This window comes from Pseudophryne corroboree, chromosome 10 (genome assembly GCF_028390025.1).
Source record: "Pseudophryne corroboree isolate aPseCor3 chromosome 10, aPseCor3.hap2, whole genome shotgun sequence".
Classification (NCBI taxonomy): Eukaryota; Metazoa; Chordata; class Amphibia; order Anura; family Myobatrachidae; genus Pseudophryne; species Pseudophryne corroboree.
Window position 1 is genome coordinate 350,504,767 of NC_086453.1, and position 26,803 is coordinate 350,531,569.

General features: G+C 52.6%; 1 protein-coding gene across 1 annotated transcript in view; it reads right to left on the reverse strand.

The window, feature by feature from the left end:
• The window catches only part of DCPS (decapping enzyme, scavenger), a 66,650-nt gene that overhangs the window by 13,533 nt on the left and 26,314 nt on the right, over positions 1–26,803 (reverse strand). The window contains exon 5 of the mRNA XM_063943681.1: positions 7,929–8,039. Coding sequence (XP_063799751.1) covers positions 7,929–8,039 — 111 coding nt within the window. The remainder of the gene's footprint in view (positions 1–7,928; positions 8,040–26,803) is intronic.

The window sequence follows — 26,803 nt, forward strand, 5'->3', positions numbered from 1 at the left end:
CCTCCTTCATTGCCCTTAACGTGTGGCCCTAATAAGGAATACGTTTGTTTATTCACCGTCGACACTGGATTCAGTGTCCCTGTCTGTGTCTGTGTCGACCGACTAAAGTAAACGGGCGTTTTAAAACCCCTGACGGTGTTTTTGAGACGTCTGGACCGGTACTAATTGTTTGTCGGCCGTCTCATGTCGTCAACCGACCTTGGCGCGTGTTGACATTATCACGTAATTCCCTAAATAAGCCATCCATTCCGGTGTCGACTCCCTAGAGAGTGACATCACCATTACAGGCAATTGCTCCGCCTCCTCACCAACATCGTCCTCATACATGTCGACACACACGTACCGACACACAGCACACACACAGGGAATGCTCTGATAGAGGACAGGACCTACTAGCCCTTTGGAGAGACAGAGGGAGAGTTTGCCAGCACACACCAAAAACGCTATAATTATATAGGGACAACCTTATATAAGTGTTTTCCCTTATAGCATCTTTTTTATATATTTCTAACGCCAAATTAGTGCCCCCCCTCTCTGTTTTAACCCTGTTTCTGTAGTGCAGTGCAGGGGAGAGCCTGGGAGCCTTCCCTCCAGCCTTTCTGTGAGGGAAAATGGCGCTGTGTGCTGAGGAGATAGGCCCCGCCCCTTTTTCGGCGGCCTCGTCTCCCGCTCTTAACGGATTCTGGCAGGGGTTAAATATCTCCATATAGCCTCCGGAGGCTATATGTGAGGTATTTTTAGCCAAAATAGGTATTCATTTGCCTCCCAGGGCGCCCCCCTCCCAGCGCCCTGCACCCTCAGTGACTGCGTGTGAAGTGTGCTGAGAGGAAAATGGCGCACAGCTGCAGTGCTGTGCGCTACCTTAAGAAGACTGAGGAGTCTTCTGCCGCCGATTCTGGACCTCTTCTTACTTCAGCATCTGCAAGGGGGCCGGCGGCAAGGCTCCGGTGACCATCCAGGCTGTACCTGTGATCGTCCCTCTGGAGCTGATGTCCAGTAGCCAAGAAGCCAATCCATCCTGCACGCAGGTGAGTTCACTTCTTCTCCCCTCTGTCCCTCGTTGCAGTGATCCTGTTGCCAGCAGGACTCACTGTAAAATAAAAAACCTAAGCTAAACTTTCTCTAAGCAGCTCTTTAGGAGAGCCACCTAGATTGCACCCTTCTCGGCCGGGCACAAAAATCTAACTGAGGCTTGGAGGAGGGTCATAGGGGGAGGAGCCAGTGCACACCACCTGATCCTAAAGCTTTACTTTTTGTGCCCTGTCTCCTGCGGAGCCGCTATTCCCCATGGTCCTTTCAGGAACCCCAGCATCCACTAGGACGATAGAGAAATCATAAAAACAAAGAAATAATATAATCCAGTCTCATGAAGAGTACCAGTAATCTGCAAGCCACCCAATCTAAAATAAGAATTTACTTACCGATAATTCTATTTCTCGGAGTCCGTAGTGGATGCTGGGGTTCCTGAAAGGACCATGGGGAATAGCGGCTCCGCAGGAGACAGGGCACAAAAAGTAAAGCTTTCCGATCAGGTGGTGTGCACTGGCTCCTCCCCCTATGACCCTCCTCCAAGCCTCAGTTAGGTACTGTGCCCGGACGAGCGTACACAATAAGGGAGGAATTTTGAATCCCGGGTAAGACTCATACCAGCCACACCAATCACACCGTACAACTTGTGATCTAAACCCAGTTAACAGTATGATAACAGAGGAGCCTCTGAAAGATGGCTCCCTACAACAATAACCCGAATTAGTTAACAATAACTATGTACAATTATTGCAGATAATCCGCACTTGGGATGGGCGCCCAGCATCCACTACGGACTCCGAGAAATAGAATTATCGGTAAGTAAATTCTTATTTTCTCTATCGTCCTAGTGGATGCTGGGGTTCCTGAAAGGACCATGGGGATTATACCAAAGCTCCCAAACGGGCGGGAGAGTGCGGATGACTCTGCAGCACCGAATGAGAGAACTCCAGGTCCTCCTTAGCCAGAGTATCAAATTTGTAAAATTTTACAAACGTGTTCTCCCCTGACCACGTAGCTGCTTGGCAAAGTTGTAATGCCGAGACCCCTCGGGCAGCCGCCCAAGATGAGCCCACCTTCCTTGTGGAGTGGGCCTTTACAGATTTAGGCTGTGGCAGGCCTGCCACAGAATGTGCAAGTTGGATTGTGCTACAGATCCAACGAGCAATCGTCTGCTTAGACGCAGGAGCACCCATCTTGTTGGGTGCATACAATATAAACAACGAGTCAGATTTTCTGACTCCAGCTGTCCTTTCAATGCTCTGACAACGTCCAGTAACTTGGAGTCCTCCAAGTCACTTGTAGCCGCAGGCACTACAATAGGCTGGTTCAGATGAAATGCTGACACCACCTTAGGGAGAAAATGCGGACGAGTCCGCAGTTCCGCCCTGTCCGAATGGAAAATCAGATATGGGCTTTTGTAAGATAAAGCTGCCAGTTCTGACACTCTCCTGGCCGAAGCCAGGGCTAGTAGCATGGTCACTTTCCATGTGAGATATTTCAAATCCACATTTTTTAGTGGTTCAAACCAATGAGATTTTAGAAAGTCCAAAACCACATTGAGATCCCACGGTGCCACTGGAGGCACCACAGGAGGCTGTATATGCAGCACTCCCTTAACAAAAGTCTGGACTTCAGGGACTGAAGCCAATTCTTTCTGGAAGAAAATCGACAGGGCCGAAATTTGAACCTTAATAGATCCCAATTTGAGACCCATAGACAATCCTGATTGCAGGAAATGTAGGAATCGACCCAGTTGAAATTCCTCCGTCGGAGCACTCCGATCCTCGCACCACGCAACCTATTTTCGCCAAATGCGGTGATAATGTTGCACGGTTACTTCCTTCCTTGCTTTAATCAAAGTAGGAATGACTTCTTCCGGCATGCCTTTTTCCTTTAGGATCCGGCGTTCAACCGCCATGCCGTCAAACGCAGCCGCGGTAAGTCTTGAAACAGACAGGGACCCTGCTGAAGCAAGTCCCTCCTTAGAGGTAGAGGCCACGGATCTTCCGTGATCATCTCTTGAAGTTCCGGGTACCAAGTCCTTCTTTGCCAATCCGGAACCACTAGTATCGTTCTTACGCCTCTTTGCCGTATAATTCTCAATACTTTTGGTATGAGAGGCAGAGGAGGAAACACATACACCGACTGGTACACCCAAGGCGTTACCAGCGCGTCCACAGCTATTGCCTGCGGATCTCTTGACCTGGCGCAATACCTGTCCAGTTTTTTGTTGAGGCGAGACGCCATCATGTCCACCATTGGTCTTTCCCAACGGGTTACCAGCATGTGGAAGACTTCTGGATGAAGTCCCCACTCTCCCGGGTGAAGGTCGTGTCTGCTGAGGAAGTCTGCTTCCCAGTTGTCCACTCCCGGGATGAACACTGCTGACAGTGCTATCACATGATTCTCTGCCCAGCGAAGAATCCTTGCAGCTTCTGCCATTGCACTCCTGCTTCTTGTGCCGCCCTGTCTGTTCACATGGGCGACTGCCGTGATGTTGTCCGACTGGATCAACACCGGTTTTCCCTGAAGCAGAGGTTCTGCCTGGCTTAGAGCATTGTAGATTGCTCTTAGTTCCAGAATGTTTATGTGAAGAGACGTTTCCAGGCTCGTCCACACTCCCTGGAAGTTTCTTCCTTGTGTGACTGCTCCCCAGCCTCTCAGGCTGGCGTCCGTGGTCACCAGGATCCAATCCTGTATGCCGAATCTGCGGCCCTCCAATAGATGAGCACTCTGCAACCACCACAGAAGAGATACCCTTGTCCTTGGAGACAGGGTTATCCGCTGGTGCATCTGAAGATGCGACCCTGACCATTTGTCCAACAGATCCCTCTGGAAAATTCTTGCGTGGAATCTGCCGAATGGAATTGCTTCGTAAGAAGCCACCATTTTTCCCAGGACTCTTGTGCATTGATGTACAGACACCTTTCCTGGTTTTAGGAGGTTCCTGACAAGCTCGGATAACTCCTTGGCTTTTTCCTCCGGGAGAAAAACCTTTTTCTGAACCGTGTCCAGAATCATCCCTAGGAACAGCAGACGAGTTGTTGGCATTAACTGGGATTTTGGAATATTCAGAATCCACCGTGCTGTTTTAGCACTTCTTGAGACAGTGCTAATCCCATCTCTAGCTGTTCTCTGGACCTTGCCCTTATCAGGAGATCGTCCAAGTATGGGATAATTAATACGCCTTTTCTTCGAAGAAGAATCATCATCTCGGCCATTACCTTTGTAAAGACCCGAGGTGCCGTGGACAATCCGAACGGCAGCGTCTGAAACTGATAGTGACAGTTTTGTACGACGAACCTGAGGTACCCCTGGTGTGAGGGGTAAATTGGAACGTGGAGGTACGCATCCTTGATGTCCAAGGATACCATAAAGTCCCCTTCTTCCAGGTTCGCTATCACTGCTCTGAGTGACTCCATCTTGAACTTGAACTTCTTTATGTACAGGTTCAAGGACTTCAGATTTAGAATAGGTCTTACCGAGCCATCCGGCTTCGGTACCACAAAGAGTGGAATAATACCCCTTTCCTTGTTGTAGAAGAGGTACCTTGACTATCACCTGCTGAGAGTACAGCTTGTGAATGGCTTCCAAGACCGTCTCCCTTTCGGAGGGGGACGTTGGTAAAGCAGACTTCAGGAAACGGCGAGGTGGATCTGTCTCTAGTTCCAACCTGTATCCCTGAGATATTATCTGCAGGATCCAGGGATCTACCTGCGAGTGAGCCCACTGCGCGCTGAAATTCTTGAGACGACCGCCCACCGCCCCCGAGTCCGCTTGAGAAGCCCCAGCGTCATGCTGAGGCTTTTGTAGAAGCGGGGGAGGGCTTCTGTTCCTGGGAAGGAGCTGCCTGTTGCTGTCTCTTCCCCCTTCCTCTGCCTCGTGGCAGATATGAATATCCCTTTGCTCTCTTGTTTTTAAAGGAACGAAAGGGCTGCGGTTGAAAAGTCGGTGTCTTTTTCTGTTGGGGAGTAACTTGAGGTAAAAAGGTGGATTTCCCGGCTGTAGCCGTGGCCACCAAATCTGATAGACCGACTCCAAATAACTCCTCCCCTTTATACGGCAAAACTTCCATATGCCGTTTTGAGTCCGCATCGCCTGACCACTGTCGCGTCCATAAACTTCTTCTGGCCGAAATGGACATAGCACTTACCCGTGATGCCAGTGTGCAGATATCCCTCTGTGCATCACGCATATAAAGAAATGCATCCTTTATTTGCTCTAAAGACAGTAAAACATTGTCCCTATCCAGGGTATCAATATTTTCAATCAGGGACTCTGACCAAGCTACTCCAGCACTGCACATCCAGGCTGTCGCTATAGCTGGTCGTAGTATAAACACCTGTATGTGTGTATATACTTTTTTGGATATTTTCCATCCTCCTATCTGCTGGATCTTTAAGTGCGGCCGTCTCAGGAGAGGGTAACGCCACTTGTTTAGATAAGCGTGTGAGCGCCTTGTCCACCCTAGGAGGTGTTTCCCAGCGCGCCCTAACCTCTGGCGGGAAAGGGTATAAAGCCAATAACTTCTTTGAAATTAGCATCTTTTTATCGGGGGCAACCCACGCTTCATCACACACCTCATTTAGTTCTTCTGATTCAGGAAAAACTATAGGTAGTTTTTTCACACCCCACATAATACCCTGTTTAGTGGTACCTGTAGTATCAGCTAAATGTAACGCCTCCTTCATTGCCAAAATCATATAACGTGTGGCCCTACTGGAAAATACGGTTGATTCGTCACCGTCGCCACTGGAATCAGTGCCTGTGTCTGGGTCTGTGTCGACCGACTGAGGCAAAGGGCGTTTTACAGCCCCTGATGGTGTTTGAGGCGCCTGGACAGGCACTAATTGATTGTCCGGCCGTCTCATGTCGTCAAACGACTGCTTTAGCGTGTTGACACTATCCCGTAATTCCAAAAATAAAGGCATCCATTCTGGTGTCGACCCCCTAGGAGGTGACATCCCCATATTTGGCAATTGCTCCGCCTCCACACCAATATCGTCCTCATACATGTCGACACACACGTACCGACACACAGCAGACACACAGGGAATGCTCTTAACGAAGACAGGACCCCACTAGCCCTTTGGGGAGACAGAGGGAGAGTCTGCCAGCACACACCAAAGCGCTATATATGACAGGGATAGCCTTATAATAAGTGCTCCCTGTATAGCTGCTTTTATAATATAATTTTTGCCACTATTTTGCCCCCCCTCTCTTGTTTTACCCTGTTTCTGTAGTGCAGTGCAGGGGAGAGACCTGGGAGCCGTCCTGACCAGCGGAGCTGTGTAAGGAAAATGGCGCTGTGTGCTGAGGAGATAGGCCCCGCCCCTTTTTCGGCGGGCTCGTCTCCCGCTCTTTAGTGGATTCTGGCAGGGGTTTAAATATCTCCATATAGCCCCCGGAGGCTATATGTGAGGTATTTTTTAGCCAAATAGGTTTTCATTTGCCTCCCAGGGCGCTCCCCTCCCAGCGCCCTGCACCCTCAGTGACTGCCGTGTGAAGTGTGCTGAGAGGAAAATGGCGCACAGCTGCAGTGCTGTGCGCTACCTTTAGAAGACTGAGGAGTCTTCTGCCGCCGATTCTGGACCTCTTCTTGTTTCAGCATCTGCAAGGGGGCCGGCGGCGAGGCTCCGGTGACCATCCAGGCTGTACCTGTGATCGTCCCTCTGGAGCTGATGTCCAGTAGCCAAGAAGCCAATCCATCCTGCACGCAGGTGAGTTCACTTCTTCTCCCCTAAGTCCCTCGTTGCAGTGATCCTGTTGCCAGCAGGACTCACTGTAAAATAAAAAACCTAAGCTAAACTTTTCTAAGCAGCTCTTTAGGAGAGCCACCTAGATTGCACCCTTCTCGGCCGGGCACAAAAATCTAACTGAGGCTTGGAGGAGGGTCATAGGGGGAGGAGCCAGTGCACACCACCTGATCGGAAAGCTTTACTTTTTGTGCCCTGTCTCCTGCGGAGCTGCTATTCCCCATGGTCCTTTCAGGAACCCCAGCATCCACTAGGACGATAGAGAAAAAGTGGGTACACACTGGGCGATGTGCGACGTCGCCTAGTGTTTCCCCCTCCCGGGCCGCCCGGTGGCGGGAATACACACTGTGCGACATTGCTAGTGACAACGAGTCCAAATTAAGCTGCATGCACGGCCGAGACCGAGGCTCATTAACGACCCGTGGAGCCGCACAACGCAACTCGTCGGCTGCATACACAATGGACGATATAGTCAAACTATATCGCTCAAAAGGGGGAATATGAGCGATATAGTTTACTATATTGCTAAGTGTGTATGCACCTTTAAGCAATCGCCGTCAGCCTGTATTCCCTCAACAAATAGTGCTGCCCCCCTGTGGCCAAACTGGAATATTTCTCTGCCATTCCAGCATACAGATGCATTCTCTCTTGCCTCTCTGCGCGGCACGTCCTGTATGACATGAACACATTAGTGCGTCTTTTGTGCTCAAAATGAGCCTCTTTTTCCTGCATATGTGCACAGAGCAATTTGGTGTGTGATATTTGTACATCTGTGTGCGACTGATTCTGTTTGAGAAATGTTCTGTTACGAGCGCCACTGCTTTTCTCAAGCAGAGTTCAGTTGCGAGTCATCTGCGATAGCTTGTGTGGAAAACCAATTCCTGTGCGTCTCATGACGTACGGCGCACAGACACCCAGTAAGCGAGGACCCATCTGTTGGTGGCACGAGAAGACTCACATAATTATTAGATGTCAATCCGGAATGCACGATGAACTGAAATTGATGAATGATGAATGGGGTGTGTCTGGTTGTTCCTCCATAATAAAGCAACAAAATTTACTGACCCCCTCAAAACCAAATAAAATATACACTTTACATGCCCAAGAGGTCTCCACAGAGGACGCCCGATACCCCGTTCTTACCTGCCCTTCCCGCAGGATGTTCTTTAACAGAGGCAGATGGTCCGCGGTAAGGTCCCGTAAAGACTTGATGCCCCGCGGGTTACAAATGGCGATGAGATACAAATCTTCTACCTGTAAAACAAGGAGATCGCATTTACTGACGGAGAGGGACATACGAGAATCCCGCGGGCATAATGGCTTCTGATCAGTTGCAGCACAGGGTCAGGGTGAAAACATTTGATCACCAACAAATCACAAACTACTTTCAAAAGGTTAAAGCCATTCTCCAGAGTAGAAACACAAGCTGGGCAGGTGAAAGCCCCGCTACGTGTAATCTCAGAAGTGACTAGACCTGCCCGTCAATCTGCAGCTTGAGAACAGTCTTTGGCTCTTTGTTCAGACAGGCAACGTGATCCTTCCATTACTGAACAGATCACCATGAGCAGCTGATAAGGACAAACTCTGCATTTCCAGGAAACACAAACAGCCACTTTACAGGGATGAGACAGAGGAGCTATTACACCTCCCCGAGTTATCCTCCCCGAGCTTTTACACCTCCCCGAGTTATCCTCCCCGAGCTATTACACCTCCCCGAGTTATCCTCCCCGAGCTATTACACCTCCCCGAGTTATCCTCCCCGAGCTATTACACCTCCCCGAGTTATCCTCCCCGAGCTATTACACCTCCCCGAGTTATCCTCCCCGAGCTATTACACCTCCCCGAGTTATCCTCCCCGAGCTATTACACCTCCCCGAGTTATCCTCCCCGAGCTATTACACCTCCCCGAGTTATCCTACCCGAGCTATTACACCTCCCCGAGTTATCCTCCCCGAGCTATTACTAGAGATGAGCGGGTTCGGTTTCTTTGAATCCGAACCCGCACGAACTTCACTTTTTTTTTCACGGGTCCGAGCGACTCGGATCTTCCCGCCTTGCTCGGTTAACCCGAGCGCGCCCGAACGTCATCATGACGCTGTCGGATTCTCGCGAGACTCGGATTCTATATAAGGAGCCGCGCGTCGCCGCCATTTTCACACGTGCATTGAGATTGATAGGGAGAGGACGTGGCTGGCGTCCTCTCCATTAGAATAGATTAGAAGAGAGAGAGATTGTGCAGACAGAGTTTACCACAGTGACCAGTGCAGTTGTTGTTAAGTTAACTTTTATTTAATATATCCGTTCTCTGCTATATCCGTTCTCTGCCTGAAAAAAACGATACACAGCAGTCACACAGTGTGACTCAGTCTGTGTGCACTCAGCTCAGCCCAGTGTGCTGCACATCAATGTATAAAAGCTTATAATAATTGTGGGGGAGACTGGGGAGCACTGCAGGTTGTTATAGCAGGAGCCAGGAGTACATAATATTATATTAATTTAAAATTAAACAGTGCACACTTTTGCTGCAGGAGTGCCACTGCCAGTGTGACTAGTGGTGACCAGTGCCTGACCACCAGTATAGTAGTATATTGTTGTATACTATCTCTTTATCAACCAGTCTATATTAGCAGCAGACACAGTACAGTGCGGTAGTTCACGGCTGTGGCTACCTCTGTGTCGGCAGTCGGCACTCGGCAGGCAGTCCGTCCATCCATAATTGTATAATTATATACCACCTAACCGTGGTATTTTTTTTTCTTTCTTTATACCGTCGTCATAGTCATACTAGTTGTTACGAGTATACTACTATCTCTTTATCAACCAGTGTACAGTGCGGTAGTTCACGGCTGTGGCTACCTCTGTGTCGGCAGTCGGCAGGCAGTCCGTCCATCCATAATTGTATTATAATATATACCACCTAACCGTGGTTTTTTTTTCATTCTTTATACCGTCATAGTGTCATACTAGTTGTTACGAGTATACTACTATCTCTTTATCAACCAGTGTACAGTGCGGTAGTTCACGGCTGTGGCTACCTCTGTGTCGGCAGTCGGCAGGCAGTCCGTCCATCCATAATTGTATTATAATATATACCACCTAACCGTGGTTTTTTTTTCATTCTTTATACCGTCATAGTCAGTCATACTAGTTGTTACGAGTATACTACTATCTCTTTATCAACCAGTGTACAGTGCGGTAGTTCACGGCTGTGGCTACCTCTGTGTCGGCACTCGGCAGGCAGTCCGTCCATCCATAATTGTATTATAATATATACCACCTAACCGTGGTTTTTTTTTCATTCTTTATACCGTCATAGTGTCATACTAGTTGTTACGAGTATACTACTATCTCTTTATCAACCAGTGTACAGTGCGGTAGTTCACGGCTGTGGCTACCTCTGTGTCGGAACTCGGCAGGCAGTCCGTCCATCCATAATTGTATTACAATATATACCACCTAACCGTGGTTTTTTTTTCATTCTTTATACCGTCATAGTCAGTCATACTAGTTGTTACGAGTATACTACTATCTCTTTATCAACCAGTGTACAGTGCGGTAGTTCACGGCTGTGGCTACCTCTGTGTCGGCACTCGGCAGGCAGTCCGTCCATCCATAATTGTATTACAATATATACCACCTAACCCTGGTTTTTTTATACCACCTAACCGTGGCAGTCCGTCCATAATTGTATACTAGTATCCAATCCATCCATCTCCATTGTTTACCTGAGGTGCCTTTTAGTTCTGCCTATAAAATATGGAGAACAAAAAAGTTGAGGTTCCAAAATTAGGGAAAGATCAAGATCCACTTCCACCTCGTGCTGAAGCTGCTGCCACTAGTCATGGCCGAGACGATGAAATGCCAGCAACGTCGTCTGCCAAGGCCGATGCCCAATGTCATAGTACAGAGCATGTCAAATCCAAAACACCAAATATCAGAAAAAAAAGGACTCCAAAACCTAAAATAAAATTGTCGGAGGAGAAGCGTAAACTTGCCAATATGCCATTTACCACACGGAGTGGCAAGGAACGGCTGAGGCCCTGGCCTATGTTCATGGCTAGTGGTTCAGCTTCACATGAGGATGGAAGCACTCAGCCTCTCGCTAGAAAACTGAAAAGACTCAAGCTGGCAAAAGCACCGCAAAGAACTGTGCGTTCTTTGAAATCCCAAATCCACAAGGAGAGTCCAATTGTGTCGGTTGCGATGCCTGACCTTCCCAACACTGGACGTGAAGAGCATGCGCCTTCCACTATTTGCATGCCCCCTGCAAGTGCTGGAAGGAGCACCCGCAGTCCAGTTCCTGATAGTCAGATTGAAGATGTCAGTGTTGAAGTACACCAGGATGAGGAGGATATGGGTGTTGCTGGCGCTGGGGAGGAAATTGACCAGAAGGATTCTGATGGTGAGGTGGTTTGTTTAAGTCAGGCACCCGGGGAGACACCTGTTGTCCGTGGGAGGAATATGGCCGTTGACATGCCAGGTGAAAATACCAAAAAAATCAGCTCTTCGGTGTGGAGGTATTTCACCAGAAATGCGGACAACAGGTGTCAAGCCGTGTGTTCCCTTTGTCAAGCTGTAATAAGTAGGGGTAAGGACGTTAACCACCTCGGAACATCCTCCCTTATACGTCACCTGCAGCGCATTCATAATAAGTCAGTGACAAGTTCAAAAACTTTGGGTGACAGCGGAAGCAGTCCACTGACCAGTAAATCCCTTCCTCTTGTAACCAAGCTCACGCAAACCACCCCACCAACTCCCTCAGTGTCAATTTCCTCCTTCCCCAGGAATGCCAATAGTCCTGCAGGCCATGTCACTGGCAAGTCTGACGAGTCCTCTCCTGCCTGGGATTACTCCGATGCATCCTTGCGTGTAACGCCTACTGCTGCTGGCGCTGCTGTTGTTGCCGCTGGGAGTCGATGGTCATCCCAGAGGGGAAGTCGTAAGCCCACTTGTACTACTTCCAGTAAGCAATTGACTGTTCAACAGTCCTTTGCGAGGAAGATGAAATATCACAGCAGTCATCCTACTGCAAAGCGGATAACTGAGTCCTTGACAACTATGTTGGTGTTAGACGTGCGTCCGGTATCCGCCGTTAGTTCACAGGGAACTAGACAATTTATTGAGGCAGTGTGCCCCCGTTACCAAATACCATCTAGGTTCCACTTCTCTAGGCAGGCGATACCGAGAATGTACACGGACGTCAGAAAAAGACTCACCAGTGTCCTAAAAAATGCAGTTGTACCCAATGTCCACTTAACCACGGACATGTGGACAAGTGGAGCAGGGCAGGGTCAGGACTATATGACTGTGACAGCCCACTGGGTAGATGTATGGACTCCCGCCGCAAGAACAGCAGCGGCGGCACCAGTAGCAGCATCTCGCAAACGCCAACTCTTTCCTAGGCAGGCTACGCTTTGTATCACCGCTTTCCAGAATACGCACACAGCTGAAAACCTCTTACGGCAACTGAGGAAGATCATCGCGGAATGGCTTACCCCAATTGGACTCTCCTGTGGATTTGTGGCATCGGACAACGCCAGCAATATTGTGTGTGCATTAAATATGGGCAAATTCCAGCACGTCCCATGTTTTGCACATACCTTGAATTTGGTGGTGCAGAATTTTTTAAAAAACGACAGGGGCGTGCAAGAGATGCTGTCGGTGGCCAGAAAAATTGCGGGACACTTTCGGCGTACAGGCACCACGTACAGAAGACTGGAGCACCACCAAAAACTACTGAACCTGCCCTGCCATCATCTGAAGCAAGAAGTGGTAACGAGGTGGAATTCAACCCTCTATATGCTTCAGAGGTTGGAGGAGCAGCAAAAGGCCATTCAAGCCTATACAATTGAGCACGATATAGGAGATGGAATGCACCTGTCTCAAGTGCAGTGGAGAATGATTTCAACGTTGTGCAAGGTTCTGATGCCCTTTGAACTTGCCACACGTGAAGTCAGTTCAGACACTGCCAGCCTGAGTCAGGTCATTCCCCTCATCAGGCTTTTGCAGAAGAAGCTGGAGGCATTGAAGAAGGAGCTAACACGGAGCGATTCCGCTAGGCATGTGGGACTTGTGGATGCAGCCCTTAATTCGCTTAACAAGGATTCACGGGTGGTCAATCTGTTGAAATCAGAGCACTACATTTTGGCCACCGTGCTCGATCCTAGATTTAAAGCCTACCTTGGATCTCTCTTTCCGGCAGACACAGGTCTGCTGGGGTTGAAAGACCTGCTGGTGACAAAATTGTCAAGTCAAGCGGAACGCGACCTGTCAACATCTCCTCCTTCACATTCTCCCGCAACTGGGGGTGCGAGGAAAAGGCTCAGAATTCCGAGCCCACCCGCTGGCGGTGATGCAGGGCAGTCTGGAGCGACTGCTGATGCTGACATCTGGTCCGGACTGAAGGACCTGACAACGATTACGGACATGTCGTCTACTGTCACTGCATATGATTCTCTCAACATTGATAGAATGGTGGAGGATTATATGAGTGACCGCATCCAAGTAGGCACGTCACACAGTCCGTACTTATACTGGCAGGAAAAAGAGGCAATTTGGAGGCCCTTGCACAAACTGGCTTTATTCTACCTAAGTTGCCCTCCCACAAGTGTGTACTCCGAAAGAGTGTTTAGTGCCGCCGCTCACCTTGTCAGCAATCGGCGTACGAGGTTACATCCAGAAAATGTGGAGAAGATGATGTTCATTAAAATGAATTATAATCAATTCCTCCGCGGAGACATTGACCAGCAGCAATTGCCTCCACAAAGTACACAGGGAGCTGAGATGGTGGATTCCAGTGGGGACGAATTGATAATCTGTGAGGAGGGGGATGTACACGGTGATATATCGGAGGGTGAAGATGAGGTGGACATCTTGCCTCTGTAGAGCCAGTTTGTGCAAGGAGAGATTAATTGCTTCTTTTTTGGGGGGGGTCCAAACCAACCCGTCATATCAGTCACAGTCGTGTGGCAGACCCTGTCACTGAAATGATGGGTTGGTTAAAGTGTGCATGTCCTGTTTTGTTTATACAACATAAGGGTGGGTGGGAGGGCCCAAGGATAATTCCATCTTGCACCTCTTTTTTCTTTTCTTTTTCTTTGCATCATGTGCTGATTGGGGAGGGTTTTTTGGAAGGGACATCCTGCGTGACACTGCAGTGCCACTCCTAGATGGGCCCGGTGTTTGTGTCGGCCACTAGGGTCGCTAATCTTACTCACACAGCTACCTCATTGCGCCTCTTTTTTTCTTTGCGTCATGTGCTGTTTGGGGAGGGTTTTTTGGAAGGGCCATCCTGCATGACACTGCAGTGCCACTCCTAGATGGGCCCGGTGTTTGTGTCGGCCACTAGGGTCGCTAATCTTACTCACACAGCTACCTCATTGCGCCTCTTTTTTCTTTGCGTCATGTGCTGTTTGGGGAGGGTTTTTTGGAAGGGCCATCCTGCGTGACACTGCAGTGCCACTCCTAGATGGGCCCGGTGTTTGTGTCGGCCACTAGGGTCGCTAATCTTACTCACACAGCTACCTCATTGCGCCTCTTTTTTTCTTTGCGTCATGTGCTGTTTGGGGAGGGTTTTTTGGAAGGGACATCCTGCGTGACACTGCAGTGCCACTCCTAGATGGGCCCGGTGTTTGTGTCGGCCACTAGGGTCGCTTATCTTACTCACACAGCGACCTCGGTGCAAATTTTAGGACTAAAAATAATATTGTGAGGTGTGAGGTATTCAGAATAGACTGAAAATGAGTGTAAATTATGGTTTTTGAGGTTAATAATACTTTGGGATCAAAATGACCCCCAAATTCTATGATTTAAGCTGTTTTTTAGTGTTTTTGGAAAAAAACACCCGAATCCAAAACACACCCGAATCAGACAAAAATAATTCGGTGAGGTTTTGCCAAAACGCGTTCGAACCCAAAACACGGCCGCGGAACCGAACCCAAAACCAAAACACAAAACCCGAAAAATTTCAGGCGCTCATCTCTAGCTATTACACGTCCCCGAGTTATCCTCCCCGAGCTATTACACGTCCCCGAGTTATCCTCCCCGAGCGATTACACCTCCCCGAGTTATCCTCCCCGAGCTATTACACGTCCCCGAGTTATCCTCCCCGAGCGATTACATGTCCCCGAGTTATCCTCCCCGAGCTATTACACGTCCCCGAGTTATCCTCCCCGAGCTATCACACCTCCCCGAGTTATCCTCCCCGAGCGATTACACCTCCCCGAGTTATCCTCCCCGAGCGATTACACCTCCCCGAGTTATCCTCCCCGAGCGATTACACGTCCCCGAGTTATCCTCCCCGAGCTATTACACGTCCTCGAGTTATCCTCCCCGAGCGATTACATGTCCCCGAGTTATCCTCCCAGAGCTATTACACGTCCCCGAGCTATCACACCTCCCCGAGTTATCCTCCCGGAGCTATTACACCTCCCCGAGTTATCCTCCCCGAGCTATCACACCTCCCCGAGTTATCCTCCCCGAGCTATTACACGTCCCCGAGCTATCACACCTCCCCGAGTTATCCTCCCCGAGCTATTACACGTCCCCGAGTTATTACACGTCCCCGAGTTATTACACGTCCCCGAGTTATCCTCCCCGAACTATTACACGTCCCCAAGTTATCCTCCCCGAGCTATTACACGTCCCAGAGTTATCCTCCCCGAGCTATTACACGTCCCCGAGTTATTACACGTCCCCAAGTTATCCTCCCCGAGTTATCCTCCCCGGGCTATTACACCTCCCCGAGCTATTGCACGTCCCCGAGCTATCCTCCCCGAGCTATTACACGTCCCCGAGCTATCCTCCCCGAGCTATTACACGTCCCGGAGTTATCCTCCCCGAGCTATTACACCTCCCCGAGTTATCCTCCCCGAGCTATTACACCTCCCCGAGCTATCCTCCCCGAGCTATTACACCTCCCCGAGTTATCCTCCCCGAGCTATTACACGTCCCTGAATTATCCTCCCCGAGCTATTACACGTCCCCGAGCTATCCTCCCCGAGCTATTACACCTCCCCGAGTTATCCTCCGCGAGCTATTACACGTCCCTGAATTATCCTCCCCGAGCTATTACACGTCCCCGAGCTATTACACCTCCCCGAGTTATCCTCCCCGAGCTATTACACGGCCCCGAGTTATCCTCCCCGAGCTATTACACCTCCCCGAGCTATCCTCCCCGAGTGATTACACCTCCCCGAGTTATCCTCCCCGAGCTATTACACGTCCCCGAGTTATCCTCCCCGAGCTATTACACGTCCTCGAGTTATACGCCCCGAGTGATTACACCTCCCCGAGCTATTACACCTCCCAGAGTTATCCTCCCCGAGCTATTACACGTCCTCGAGTTATACGCCCTGAGCTTTTACACCTCCCCGAGTTATCCTCCCCGAGCTATTACACCTCCCAGAGTTATCCTCCCCGAGCTATTACACGTCCCCGAGCTATCACACCTCCCCGAGTTATTACACGTCCCCGAGTTATCCTCCCCGAACTATTACACGTCCCCAAGTTATCCTCCCCGAGCTATTACACGTCCCAGAGTTATCCTCTCCGAGCTATTACACGTCCCCGAGTTATTACACGTCCCCGAGTTATCCTCCCCGGGCTATTACACCTCCCCGAGCTATTAGACGTCCCCGAGATATCCTCCCCGAGCTATCAAACGTCCCCGAGTTATCCTCCCCGAGCTATTAGACGTCCCCGAGCTATCCTCCCCGAGCTATTACACGTCCCCGAGTTATCCTCCCCGAGCTATTACACCTCCCGAGCTACTAGACGTCCCCGAGTTATCCTCCCCGAGCTATTACACCTCCCCGAGTTATCCTCCGCGAGCTATTACACGTCCCCGAGTTATATGCCCCGAGTTATCCTCCCCGAGCTATCACACCTCCCAGAGTTATCCTCCCCGAGCTATTACACGTCCCCGAGCTATCACACCTCCCCGAGTTATCCTCCCCGAGCTATTACACGTCCTCGAGTTATTACACGTCCCCGAGTTATCCTCCCCAAACTATTACACGTCCCCAAGTTATCCTCCCCGAGCTATTACACGTCCCCGAGTTATCCTCCACGAGCTATTACACGTCCCCGAGTTATCCTCCCCGAGCTATTACACGTCCCAGAGTTATCCTCCCCGAGCTATTACACGTCCCCGAGTTATTACACGTCCCCGAGTTATCCTCCACGAACTATTACACGTCCCCAAGTTATCCTCCCCGAGCTATTACACTTCCCCGAGCTATTACACGTCCCCGAGTTACTACACGTCCCCGAGTTATTACACGTCCCCAAGTTATCCTCCCCGGGCTATTACACCTCCCCGAGCTATTAGACGTCCCCGAGCTATCCTCCCCGAGCTATTACACGTCCCCGAGCTATCTTCCCCGAGCTATTACACCTCCCCGAGCTATTACACCTCCCCGAGTTATCCTCCGCGAGCTATTACACGTCCACGAGTTATCCTCCCCGAGCTATCACACGTCCTCGAGTTATCCTCCCCAAGCTATCACACCTCCCCGAGCTATCCTCCCCGAGCTATTACACGTCCCCGAGCTATCCTCCCCGAGCTATTACACCTCCCCGAGTTATCCTCCCCGAGCTATTACACCTCCCCGAGTTATACGCCCCGAGCTATTACACGTCCCCGAGTTATACGCCCCGAGCTATTACACCTCCCCGAGTTATCCTCCCCGAGTTATCCTCCCCGAGTTATCCTCCCCGAGCTATTACACCTCCCCGAGTTATCCTCCCCGAGCTATTACACGTCCCCGAGTTATACGCCCCGAGCTATTACACGTCCCCGAGTTATACGCCCCGAGCTATTACACCTCCCCGAGTTATCCTCCCCGAGCTATTACACGTCCCCGAGTTATACGCCCCGAGCTATTACACGTCCCCGAACTATTACACCCCGAGTTATTACACCTCCCCGAGTTATCCTCCCCGAGCTATTACACGTGCCTGAGTTATCCTCCCCGAGCTATTACACGTCCTCGAGTTATCCTCCCCGAGCTATTACACCTCCCTGAGTTATCCTCCGCGAGCTATTACACGTCCACGAGTTATCCTCCCCGAGCTATTACACGTCCTCGAGTTATCCTCCCCAAGCTATCACACCTCCCCGAGCTGTCCTCCCCGAGCTATTACACGTCCCCAAGTTATCCTCCCCGAGCTATTACACCTCCCCGAGTTATCCTCCCCGAGCTATTACACCTCCCCGAGTTATCCTCCCCGAGCTATTACACCTCCCCGAGTTATACGCCCCGAGCTATTACACGTCCCCGAGCTATTACACCCCGAGTTATTACACCTCCCCGAGTTATCCTCCCCGAGCTATTACACGTCCCCGAGTTATACGCCCCGAGCTATTACACCTCCCCGAGTTATCCTCCCCGAGCTATTACACCTCCCCGAGCTATTACACCTCCCCGAGTTATCCTCCCCGAGCTATTACACGTCCCCGAGTTATCCTCCCCGAGCTATTACACGTCCCCGAGCTATTACACCTCCCCGAGTTATCCTCCCCGAGCTATTACACGTCCCCGAGTAACCCCCCCCGAGCTATTACACCTCCCCGAGTTATCCTCCCCGAGCTATTACACCTCCCCGAGTTATCCTCCCCGAGCTATTACACCTCCCCGAGTTATACGCCCCGAGCTATTACACGTCCCCGAGCTATTACACCCCGAGTTATTACACCTCCCCGAGTTATCCTCCCCGAGCTATTACACGTCCCCGAGTTATACGCCCCGAGCTATTACACCTCCCCGAGTTATCCTCCCCGAGCTATTACACGTCCCCGAGTTATACGCCCCGAGCTATTACACGTCCCCGAGTTATACGCCCCGAGCTATTACACGTCCCCGAGCTATTACACCCCGAGTTATTACACCTCCCCGAGTTATCCTCCCCGAGCTATTACACCTCCCCGAGTTATCCTCCCCGAGCTATTACACCTCCCCGAGTTATCCTCCCCGAGCTATTACACCTCCCCGAGTTATCCTCCCCGAGCTATTACACCTCCCCGAGTTATACGCCCCGAGCTATTACACGTCCCCGAGCTATTACACCCCGAGTTATTACACCTCCCCGAGTTATCCTCCCCGAGCTATTACACGTCCCCGAGTTATACGCCCCGAGCTATTACACCTCCCCGAGTTATCCTCCCCGAGCTATTACACGTCCCCGAGTTATACGCCCCGAGCTATTACACCTCCCCGAGTTATCCTCCCCGAGCTATTACACGTCCCCGAGTTATACGCCCCGAGCTATTACACCTCCCCGAGTTATCCTCCCCGAGCTATTACACGTCCCCGAGTTATACGCCCCGAGCTATTACACGTCCCCGAATATCCTCCCCGAGCTATTACACCTCCCCGAGTTATATGCCCCGAGCTATTACACGTCCCCGAGTTATATGCCCCGAGCTATTACACGTCCCCGAGTTATACGCTCCGAGCTATTACACCTCCCCGAGTTATACGCTCCGAGCTATTACACCTCCCCGAGCTATCCTGTCTGCAGCCACACATGAAGGAGGCGAGACGCCAGTCAATAAACCGCCGACAGAAGTCAACAGGCTCTCAGGATCCATGAACGAGAGAGACACCACTTGTTTACAGATCTCTCCTATATATGGCATCTGCGCAGGTCTGCCTGCGCCACAACGGAAAGTAGTAGGCTGTCAATGACCATATGGGTGATGTTGGCAAACATAATAATGCTGTCTCAGTAACCATGGGTACATCCACATTAGCTGTGGTCTTCCCTGCACACCACACTGACGGGCCCAGTGTAACAGACCAGATGCCCCCTTATGCCACACACGGACAGGCACAATTTAACACACAGACCAGATGCCACCCTCACGCCACACTCACAGGCCCAGTGTAACACAGACCAGATGCCCCCCTCACGCCACACTCACAGGCCCAGTGAAACACAGAGCAGATGCCCCCCTCACGCCACACTCACAGGCCCAGTGTAACAGACCAGATGCCCCCTCACACCACACTGACAGGCCTAGTGTAACACAAAGACCAGATGCCACACTCACACCACACTGACAGGCCTAGTGTAACAGACCAGATGCCCCCCTCACGCCAGACTGACAGGCCCAGTGTAACACAGACTAGATGCCCCCCTCACGCCACACTGACAGGCCCAGTGTAACAGACCAGATGCCACCCCCATCATACCACACTGACAGGCCCAGTGTAACATACCAGATGCCCCCCCCCTCCCTCATGCCACACTGACAGGCCCAGTGTAACAGACCAGATGCCGCACCATCATACCACACTGACAGGCCCAGTGTAACAGACCAGATGCCCCCTCACACCACACTGACAGGCCTAGTGTAACAGACCAGATGCCCCTCTCACGCCAGACTGACAGGCCCAGTGTAACACAGACTAGATGCCCCCCTCACGCCACACTGACAGGCCCAGTGTAACAGACCAGATGCCACCCCCATCATACCACACTGACAGGCCCAGTGTAACAGACCAGATGCCCCCCCCCCTCCCTCATGCCACACTGACAGGCCCAGTGTAACAGACCAGATGCCGCACCATCATACCACACTGACAGGCCCAGTGTAACAGACCAGATGCGCCCCCCCCCCCCCCCCCTCATGCCACACTGACAGGCCCAGTGTAACAGACCAGATGCCCGCCCCCCCCCCCCCATGCCACACTGACGGGCCCAGAGTAACAGACCAGATGCCCCCCTCACGCCACACAGTCACAGGCCCAGTGTAACACAGACCAGATGCCACACTGACAGGCCCAGTGTAACACAGACCAGATGCCCCCTCTCACGCCACACTGACGGGCCTAGTGTAACAGACCAGATGCCCCCTTACGCCACACTGACAGGCACAATCTAACACACAGACCAGGTGCCCCCCTCATGCCAGACTGACAGGCCCAGTGTAACACAGACTAGATGCCCCCGACGCCACACTGACAGGCCAAGTGTAACACAGACCAGATGCCCCCCTCACGCCAGACTGACAGGCCCAGTGTAACACAGACTAGATGCCCCCCTCACGCCACACTGACAGGCCCAGTGTAACAGACCAGATGCCACCCCCATCATACCACACTGACAGGCCCAGTGTAACATACCAGATGCCCCCCCCCTCCCTCATGCCACACTGACAGGCCCAGTGTAACAGACCAGATGCCCCCCCCTCCCTCATGCCACACTGACAGGCCCAGTGTAACAGACCAGATGCCGCACCATCATACCACACTGACAGGCCCAGTGTAACAGACCAGATGCGCCCCCCCCCCCCCTCATGCCACACTGATGGGCCCAGTGTAACACACAGACCAGATGCCCCCTCTCACGCCACACTGACGGGCCCAGTGCAGATGCCCCCTTACGCCACACTGACAGGCACAATCTAACACACAGACCAGGTGCCCCCCTCATGCCAGACTGACAGGCCCAGTGTAACACAGACTAGATGCCCCCCTGACGCCACACTGACAGGCCCAGTGTAACAGACCAGATGACGCACCATCATACCACACTGACAGGCCCAGTGTAACAGACCAGATGCCACCCCCATCATACCACACTGACAGGCCCAGTGTAACAGACCAGATGCCCCCCCCCCCCCTCATGCCACAGTGATGGGCCCAGTGTAACACACAGACCAGATGCCCCTCTCACGCCACACTGACGGGCCCAGTGCAGATGCCCCCTTACGCCACACTGACAGGCACAATCTAACACACAGACCAGGTGCCCCCCTGACGCCACACTCACAGGCCCAATGTAACACAGACCAGATGCCCCTCACGCCACACTGACAGGCCCAATGTAACACAGACCAGATGCCCCTCACGCCACACTGACAGGCCCAGTGTAACACAGACCAGATGCCCCTCACGCCACACTGACAGGCCCAGTGTAACAAACCAGATGCCGACCCCATCATACCACACTGACAGGCCCAGTGTAACAGACCAGATGCCCCCCTCACGCCACACTGACAGGTCCAGTGTAACAGACCAGGCGTCACTCACAGGCCCAGTGTAACACAGACCAGCCGTCCCCCAGCACATCACACGCACAGGTCCAGTGTAACACAGACCAGCCGCCCCCCAGCACATCACACGCACAGGCCCAGTGTAACACAGACCAGCCGCCCCCCAGCACATCACACTCACAGGTCCAGTGTAACACAGACCAGCCGCCCCCCAGCACATCACACTCACAGGTCCAGTGTAACACAGACCAGCCGCCCCCCAGCACATCACACACACAGGCCCAGTGTAACACAGACCAGCCGCCCCCCAGCACATCACACTCACAGGCCCAGTGTAACACAGACCAGCCGCCCCCCAGCACATCACACGCACAGGTCCAGTGTAACACAGACCAGCCGCCCCCCAGCACATCACACGCACAGGCCCAGTGTAACACAGACCAGCCGCCCCCCGGCACATCACACGCACAGGCCCAGTGTAACACAGACCAGCCGCCCCCCAGCACATCACACGCACAGGCCCAGTGTAACACAGACCAGCCGCCCCCCAGCACATCACACGCACAGGTCCAGTGTAACACAGACCAGCCGCCCCCCAGCACATCACACGCACAGGCCCAGTGTAACACAGACCAGCCGCCCCCCAGCACATCACACTCACAGGCCCAGTGTAACACAGACCAGCCGCCCCCCGGCACATCACACTCACAGGTCCAGTGTAACACAGACCAGCCGCCCCCCAGCACATCACACTCACAGGCCCAGTGTAACACAGACCAGCCGCCCCCCAGCACATCACACTCACAGGTCCAGTGTAACACAGACCAGCCGCCCCCCAGCACATCACACGCACAGGCCCAGTGTAACACAGACCAGCCGCCCCCCAGCACATCACACTCACAGGCCCAGTGTAACACAGACCAGCCGCCCCCCAGCACATCACACGCACAGGTCCAGTGTAACAGACCAGGCGTCACTCACAGGCCCAGTGTAACACAGACCAGCCGTCCCCCAGCACATCACACGCACAGGCCCAGTGTAACACAGACCAGCCGCCCCCCAGCACATCACACGCACAGGCCCAGTGTAACACAGACCAGCCGCCCCCCAGCACATCACACGCACAGGCCCAGTGTAACACAGACCAGCCGCCCCCAGCACATCACACGCACAGGTCCAGTGTAACACAGACCAGCCGCCCCCCAGCACATCACACGCACAGGCCCAGTGTAACACAGACCAGCCGCCCCCCAGCACATCACACTCACAGGCCCAGTGTAACACAGACCAGCCGCCCCCCAGCACATCACACTCACAGGTCCAGTGTAACACAGACCAGCCGCCCCCCAGCACATCACACGCACAGGCCCAGTGTAACACAGACCAGCCGCCCCCCAGCACATCACACTCACAGGCCCAGTGTAACACAGACCAGCCGCCCCCCAGCACATCACACGCACAGGCCCAGTGTAACACAGACCAGCCGCCCCCCAGCACATCACACGCACAGGCCCAGTGTAACACAGACCAGCCGCCCTCCAGCACATCACACGCACAGGTCCAGTGTAACACAGACCAGCCGCCCCCCAGCACATCACACGCACAGGTCCAGTGTAACACAGACCAGCCGCCCCCCAGCACATCACACGCACAGGCCCAGTGTAACACAGACCAGCCGCCCCCCAGCACATCACACGCACAGGCCCAGTGTAACACAGACCAGCCGCCCCCCAGCACATCACACGCACAGGTCCAGCGTAACACAGACCAGCCGCCCCCCAGCACATCACACGCACAGGTCCAGCGTAACACAGACCAGCCGCCCCCCAGCACATCACACGCACAGGTCCAGCCGCCCCCCAGCACATCACACGCACAGGCCCAGTGTAACACAGACCAGCCGCCCTCCAGCACATCACACGCACAGGTCCAGTGTAACACAGACCAGCCGCCCCCCAGCACATCACACGCACAGGTCCAGTGTAACACAGACCAGCCGCCCCCCAGCACATCACACGCACAGGCCCAGTGTAACAAAGACCAGCCGCCCCCCAGCACATCACACGCACAGGTCCAGTGTTACACAGACCAGCCGCCCCCCAGCACATCACACTCACAGGCCCAGTGTAACACAGACCAGCCGCCCCCCAGCACATCACATGCACAGGTCCAGTGTAACACAGACCAGCCGCCCCCCAGCACATCACACGCACAGGTCCAGGTCCAGTGTAACACAGACCAGCCGCCCCCCAGCACATCACACGCACAGGCCCAGTGTAACACAGACCAGCCGCCCCCCAGCACATCACACGCACAGGCCCAGTGAATCCTGGACCAGGAATTCTCAGCCCAGACAGGTCCAGGCTTCCCACCACCCACAAGACCAAGTACAGTATAACACTGACCCAATGAAGACTATTCTGACTGACCGCAGGGACTGTGTAGGACTGACTGGTAGTAAAGACCCTTTGGGGTTATGTAATATTATCCGAGATGATGGAATTATGCGGCATATTTTGTCTATATAACCTGTAACAGGTGACACTCCATACAGAGATCCGTTAAGCAAGAAATTCTAGAGTCTCCATATCTTCGTTACTTTACATCAGTCTCTTATGAGATGGCCAAGAAGCGGCTCCTCCATCCAGCCTTGCGGTTGCACAATGCAGCTCTGTTAGGCTGGAATAAGCCTGTTAGACAGAGGATTCCTTTGTTACTACAAAGCCGTGACACCGAGCATGGAAGAGAAGACAGAACAGATGTAAAGAGCTGGAGATAATGAGATGGATAGAATGCAGGGAGTGCAGGGAAAGAAACACATTTGTTTCATGTGTTACACTCCAGAAATAAAATGCAGATTATTTTACTGATAAATCCCAGGCAGGTGACAACATCATAAGCTCCATATAGACATCCGGGGCTGCCAGCCACCAGGCCAAACACCATACGTTTCCCAGCACCATACACAGATCATCAATGGACCATACACATCCATCTGTGATCCAGTGCCCTGCAATGTCGGTACATCTAAAGTTACCGCCCTGGTGCAGAGCATTCCGCCGGAGCTAGGGAAGAGGGGAAGGTGGTTACCCAGCTGGACAGGGGTGCTGGATCTGGAACAGTGGAGGGGTGCACAAAACCTCTCATCATCAATACTGCAGTCTAATATTCCCACAGAGCCTCCATTGTGACAGCGAAGCAGCTCATTGTTCCCCTCACTCCAGGGAACTCACAACTATGGAAAGAAGTAAGCGTCAGATAGCACAAGACCTTCACCTATGTGACACGTCAACATTCTGCAGAATGCAAACATCAGGTTTAGGCTATGGGAGTGTGGAATTAGGCCGCAGGATGGGAGGGTAAGGCACTAGGTGGAGGATTAGGCTGCAGGGCAGGAGGGTAAGGCACCAGGGGGAGGATTAGGCTGCAGGGCAGGAGGGTAAGGCACCAGGGGGAGGATTAGGCTGCAGGGCAGGAGGGTTAGGCACTAGGAGGAGGATTAGGCTGCAGGGCAGGAGGGTTAGGCACTAGGTGGAGGATTAGGCTGCAGGGCAGGAGGGTTAGGCACTAGGTGGAGGATTAGGCTGCAGGGCAGGAGGGTAAGGCACCAGGGGGAGGATTAGGCTGCAGGGCAGGAGGGTAAGGCACCAGGGGGAGGATTAGGCTGCAGGGCAGGAGGGTAAGGCACCAGGGGGAGGATTAGGCTGCAGGGCAGGAGGGTTAGGCACTAGGAGGAGGATTAGGCTGCAGGGCAGGAGGGTTAGGCACTAGGTGGAGGATTAGGCTGCAGGGCAGGAGGGTAAGGCACTAGGTGGAGGATTAGGCTGCAGGGCAGGAGGGTAAGGCACCAGGTGGAGGATTAGGCTGCAGGGCAGGAGGGTAAGGCACCAGGGGGAGGATTAGGCTGCAGGGCAGGAGGGTTAGGCACCAGGAGGAGGATTAGGCCGCAGGGCAGGAGGGTTAGGCACCAGGAGGAGGATTAGGCCGCAGGGCAGGAGGGTTAGGCACCAGGAGGAGGATTAGGCCGCAGGATGGAGGGTTAGGCACCAGGAGGAGGATTAGGCCGCAGGATGGAGGGTTAGGCACCAGGTGGAGGATTAGGCTGCAGGGCAGGAGGGTTAGGCACCAGGAGGAGGATTAGGCCGCAGGATGGAGGGTTAGGCACCAGGTGGAGGATTAGGCTGCAGGGCAGGAGGGTTAGGCACCAGGTGGAGGATTAGGCTGCAGGGCAGGAGGGTAAGGCACCAGGGGGAGGATTAGACTACTCGATGGCGGGTTAAGGCACTAGGGGGGAGGGTTAAGCTGCAGGCAGGAGGGTTAACATTAAGCTTTGTAAACGGGTTAGGCTGTGGGACTGAAGGGTTAGGGGTAGACTTGTGGGGGGGGGGGGGGGGGGCTAGGTGGTGGGGCGGGCAGGCTAGGCACTAGGAGGAGGAGGGTTAGGTTCAGGGGCGGATTGGGAACAAAAAGCGGCCCTGGAAAAATTTGTACTAGTGGCCCCACATGGGCAGCACCAGAAGTGTAAGGTCTAGCCATGGGCCATGGCAGCAGCACCCTCACCACAAGACTTTCCAGATAGTGGGCATGTCTAGCATCAAGGGGGAAGAAAAAGAAATACAATTAAATATTATGAGCACATTATATGATACACCTTCAGAATTTAGGAAACTATAACATTCTTTAGAAAGATATATTTTCTTGCTTATTACACCAACCGTGTATCCATTCCCAATCACTATTTACTCAATCTTATATGTCAGCCAAGCAGGCAGACAGAGCATACACTAGATCATCTGCAATCACAGGCTAAGTGGCAAAGTCATTTTCATATATGCAAATTATTTTGCATCATATTCATTTTGTCTATAAAAAGGACCACATGTCCTCAAACAAAACAGGCCCCACTGGTGCGTCGGCCCACCGGGAATCTTCCCTGTAAACCCTATGGCCAATCCGCCTCTGGTTAGGTTGTGGGACAGGAGGGCTAGGGATAGACGTTGGGGGTGGGTGGCAGGCA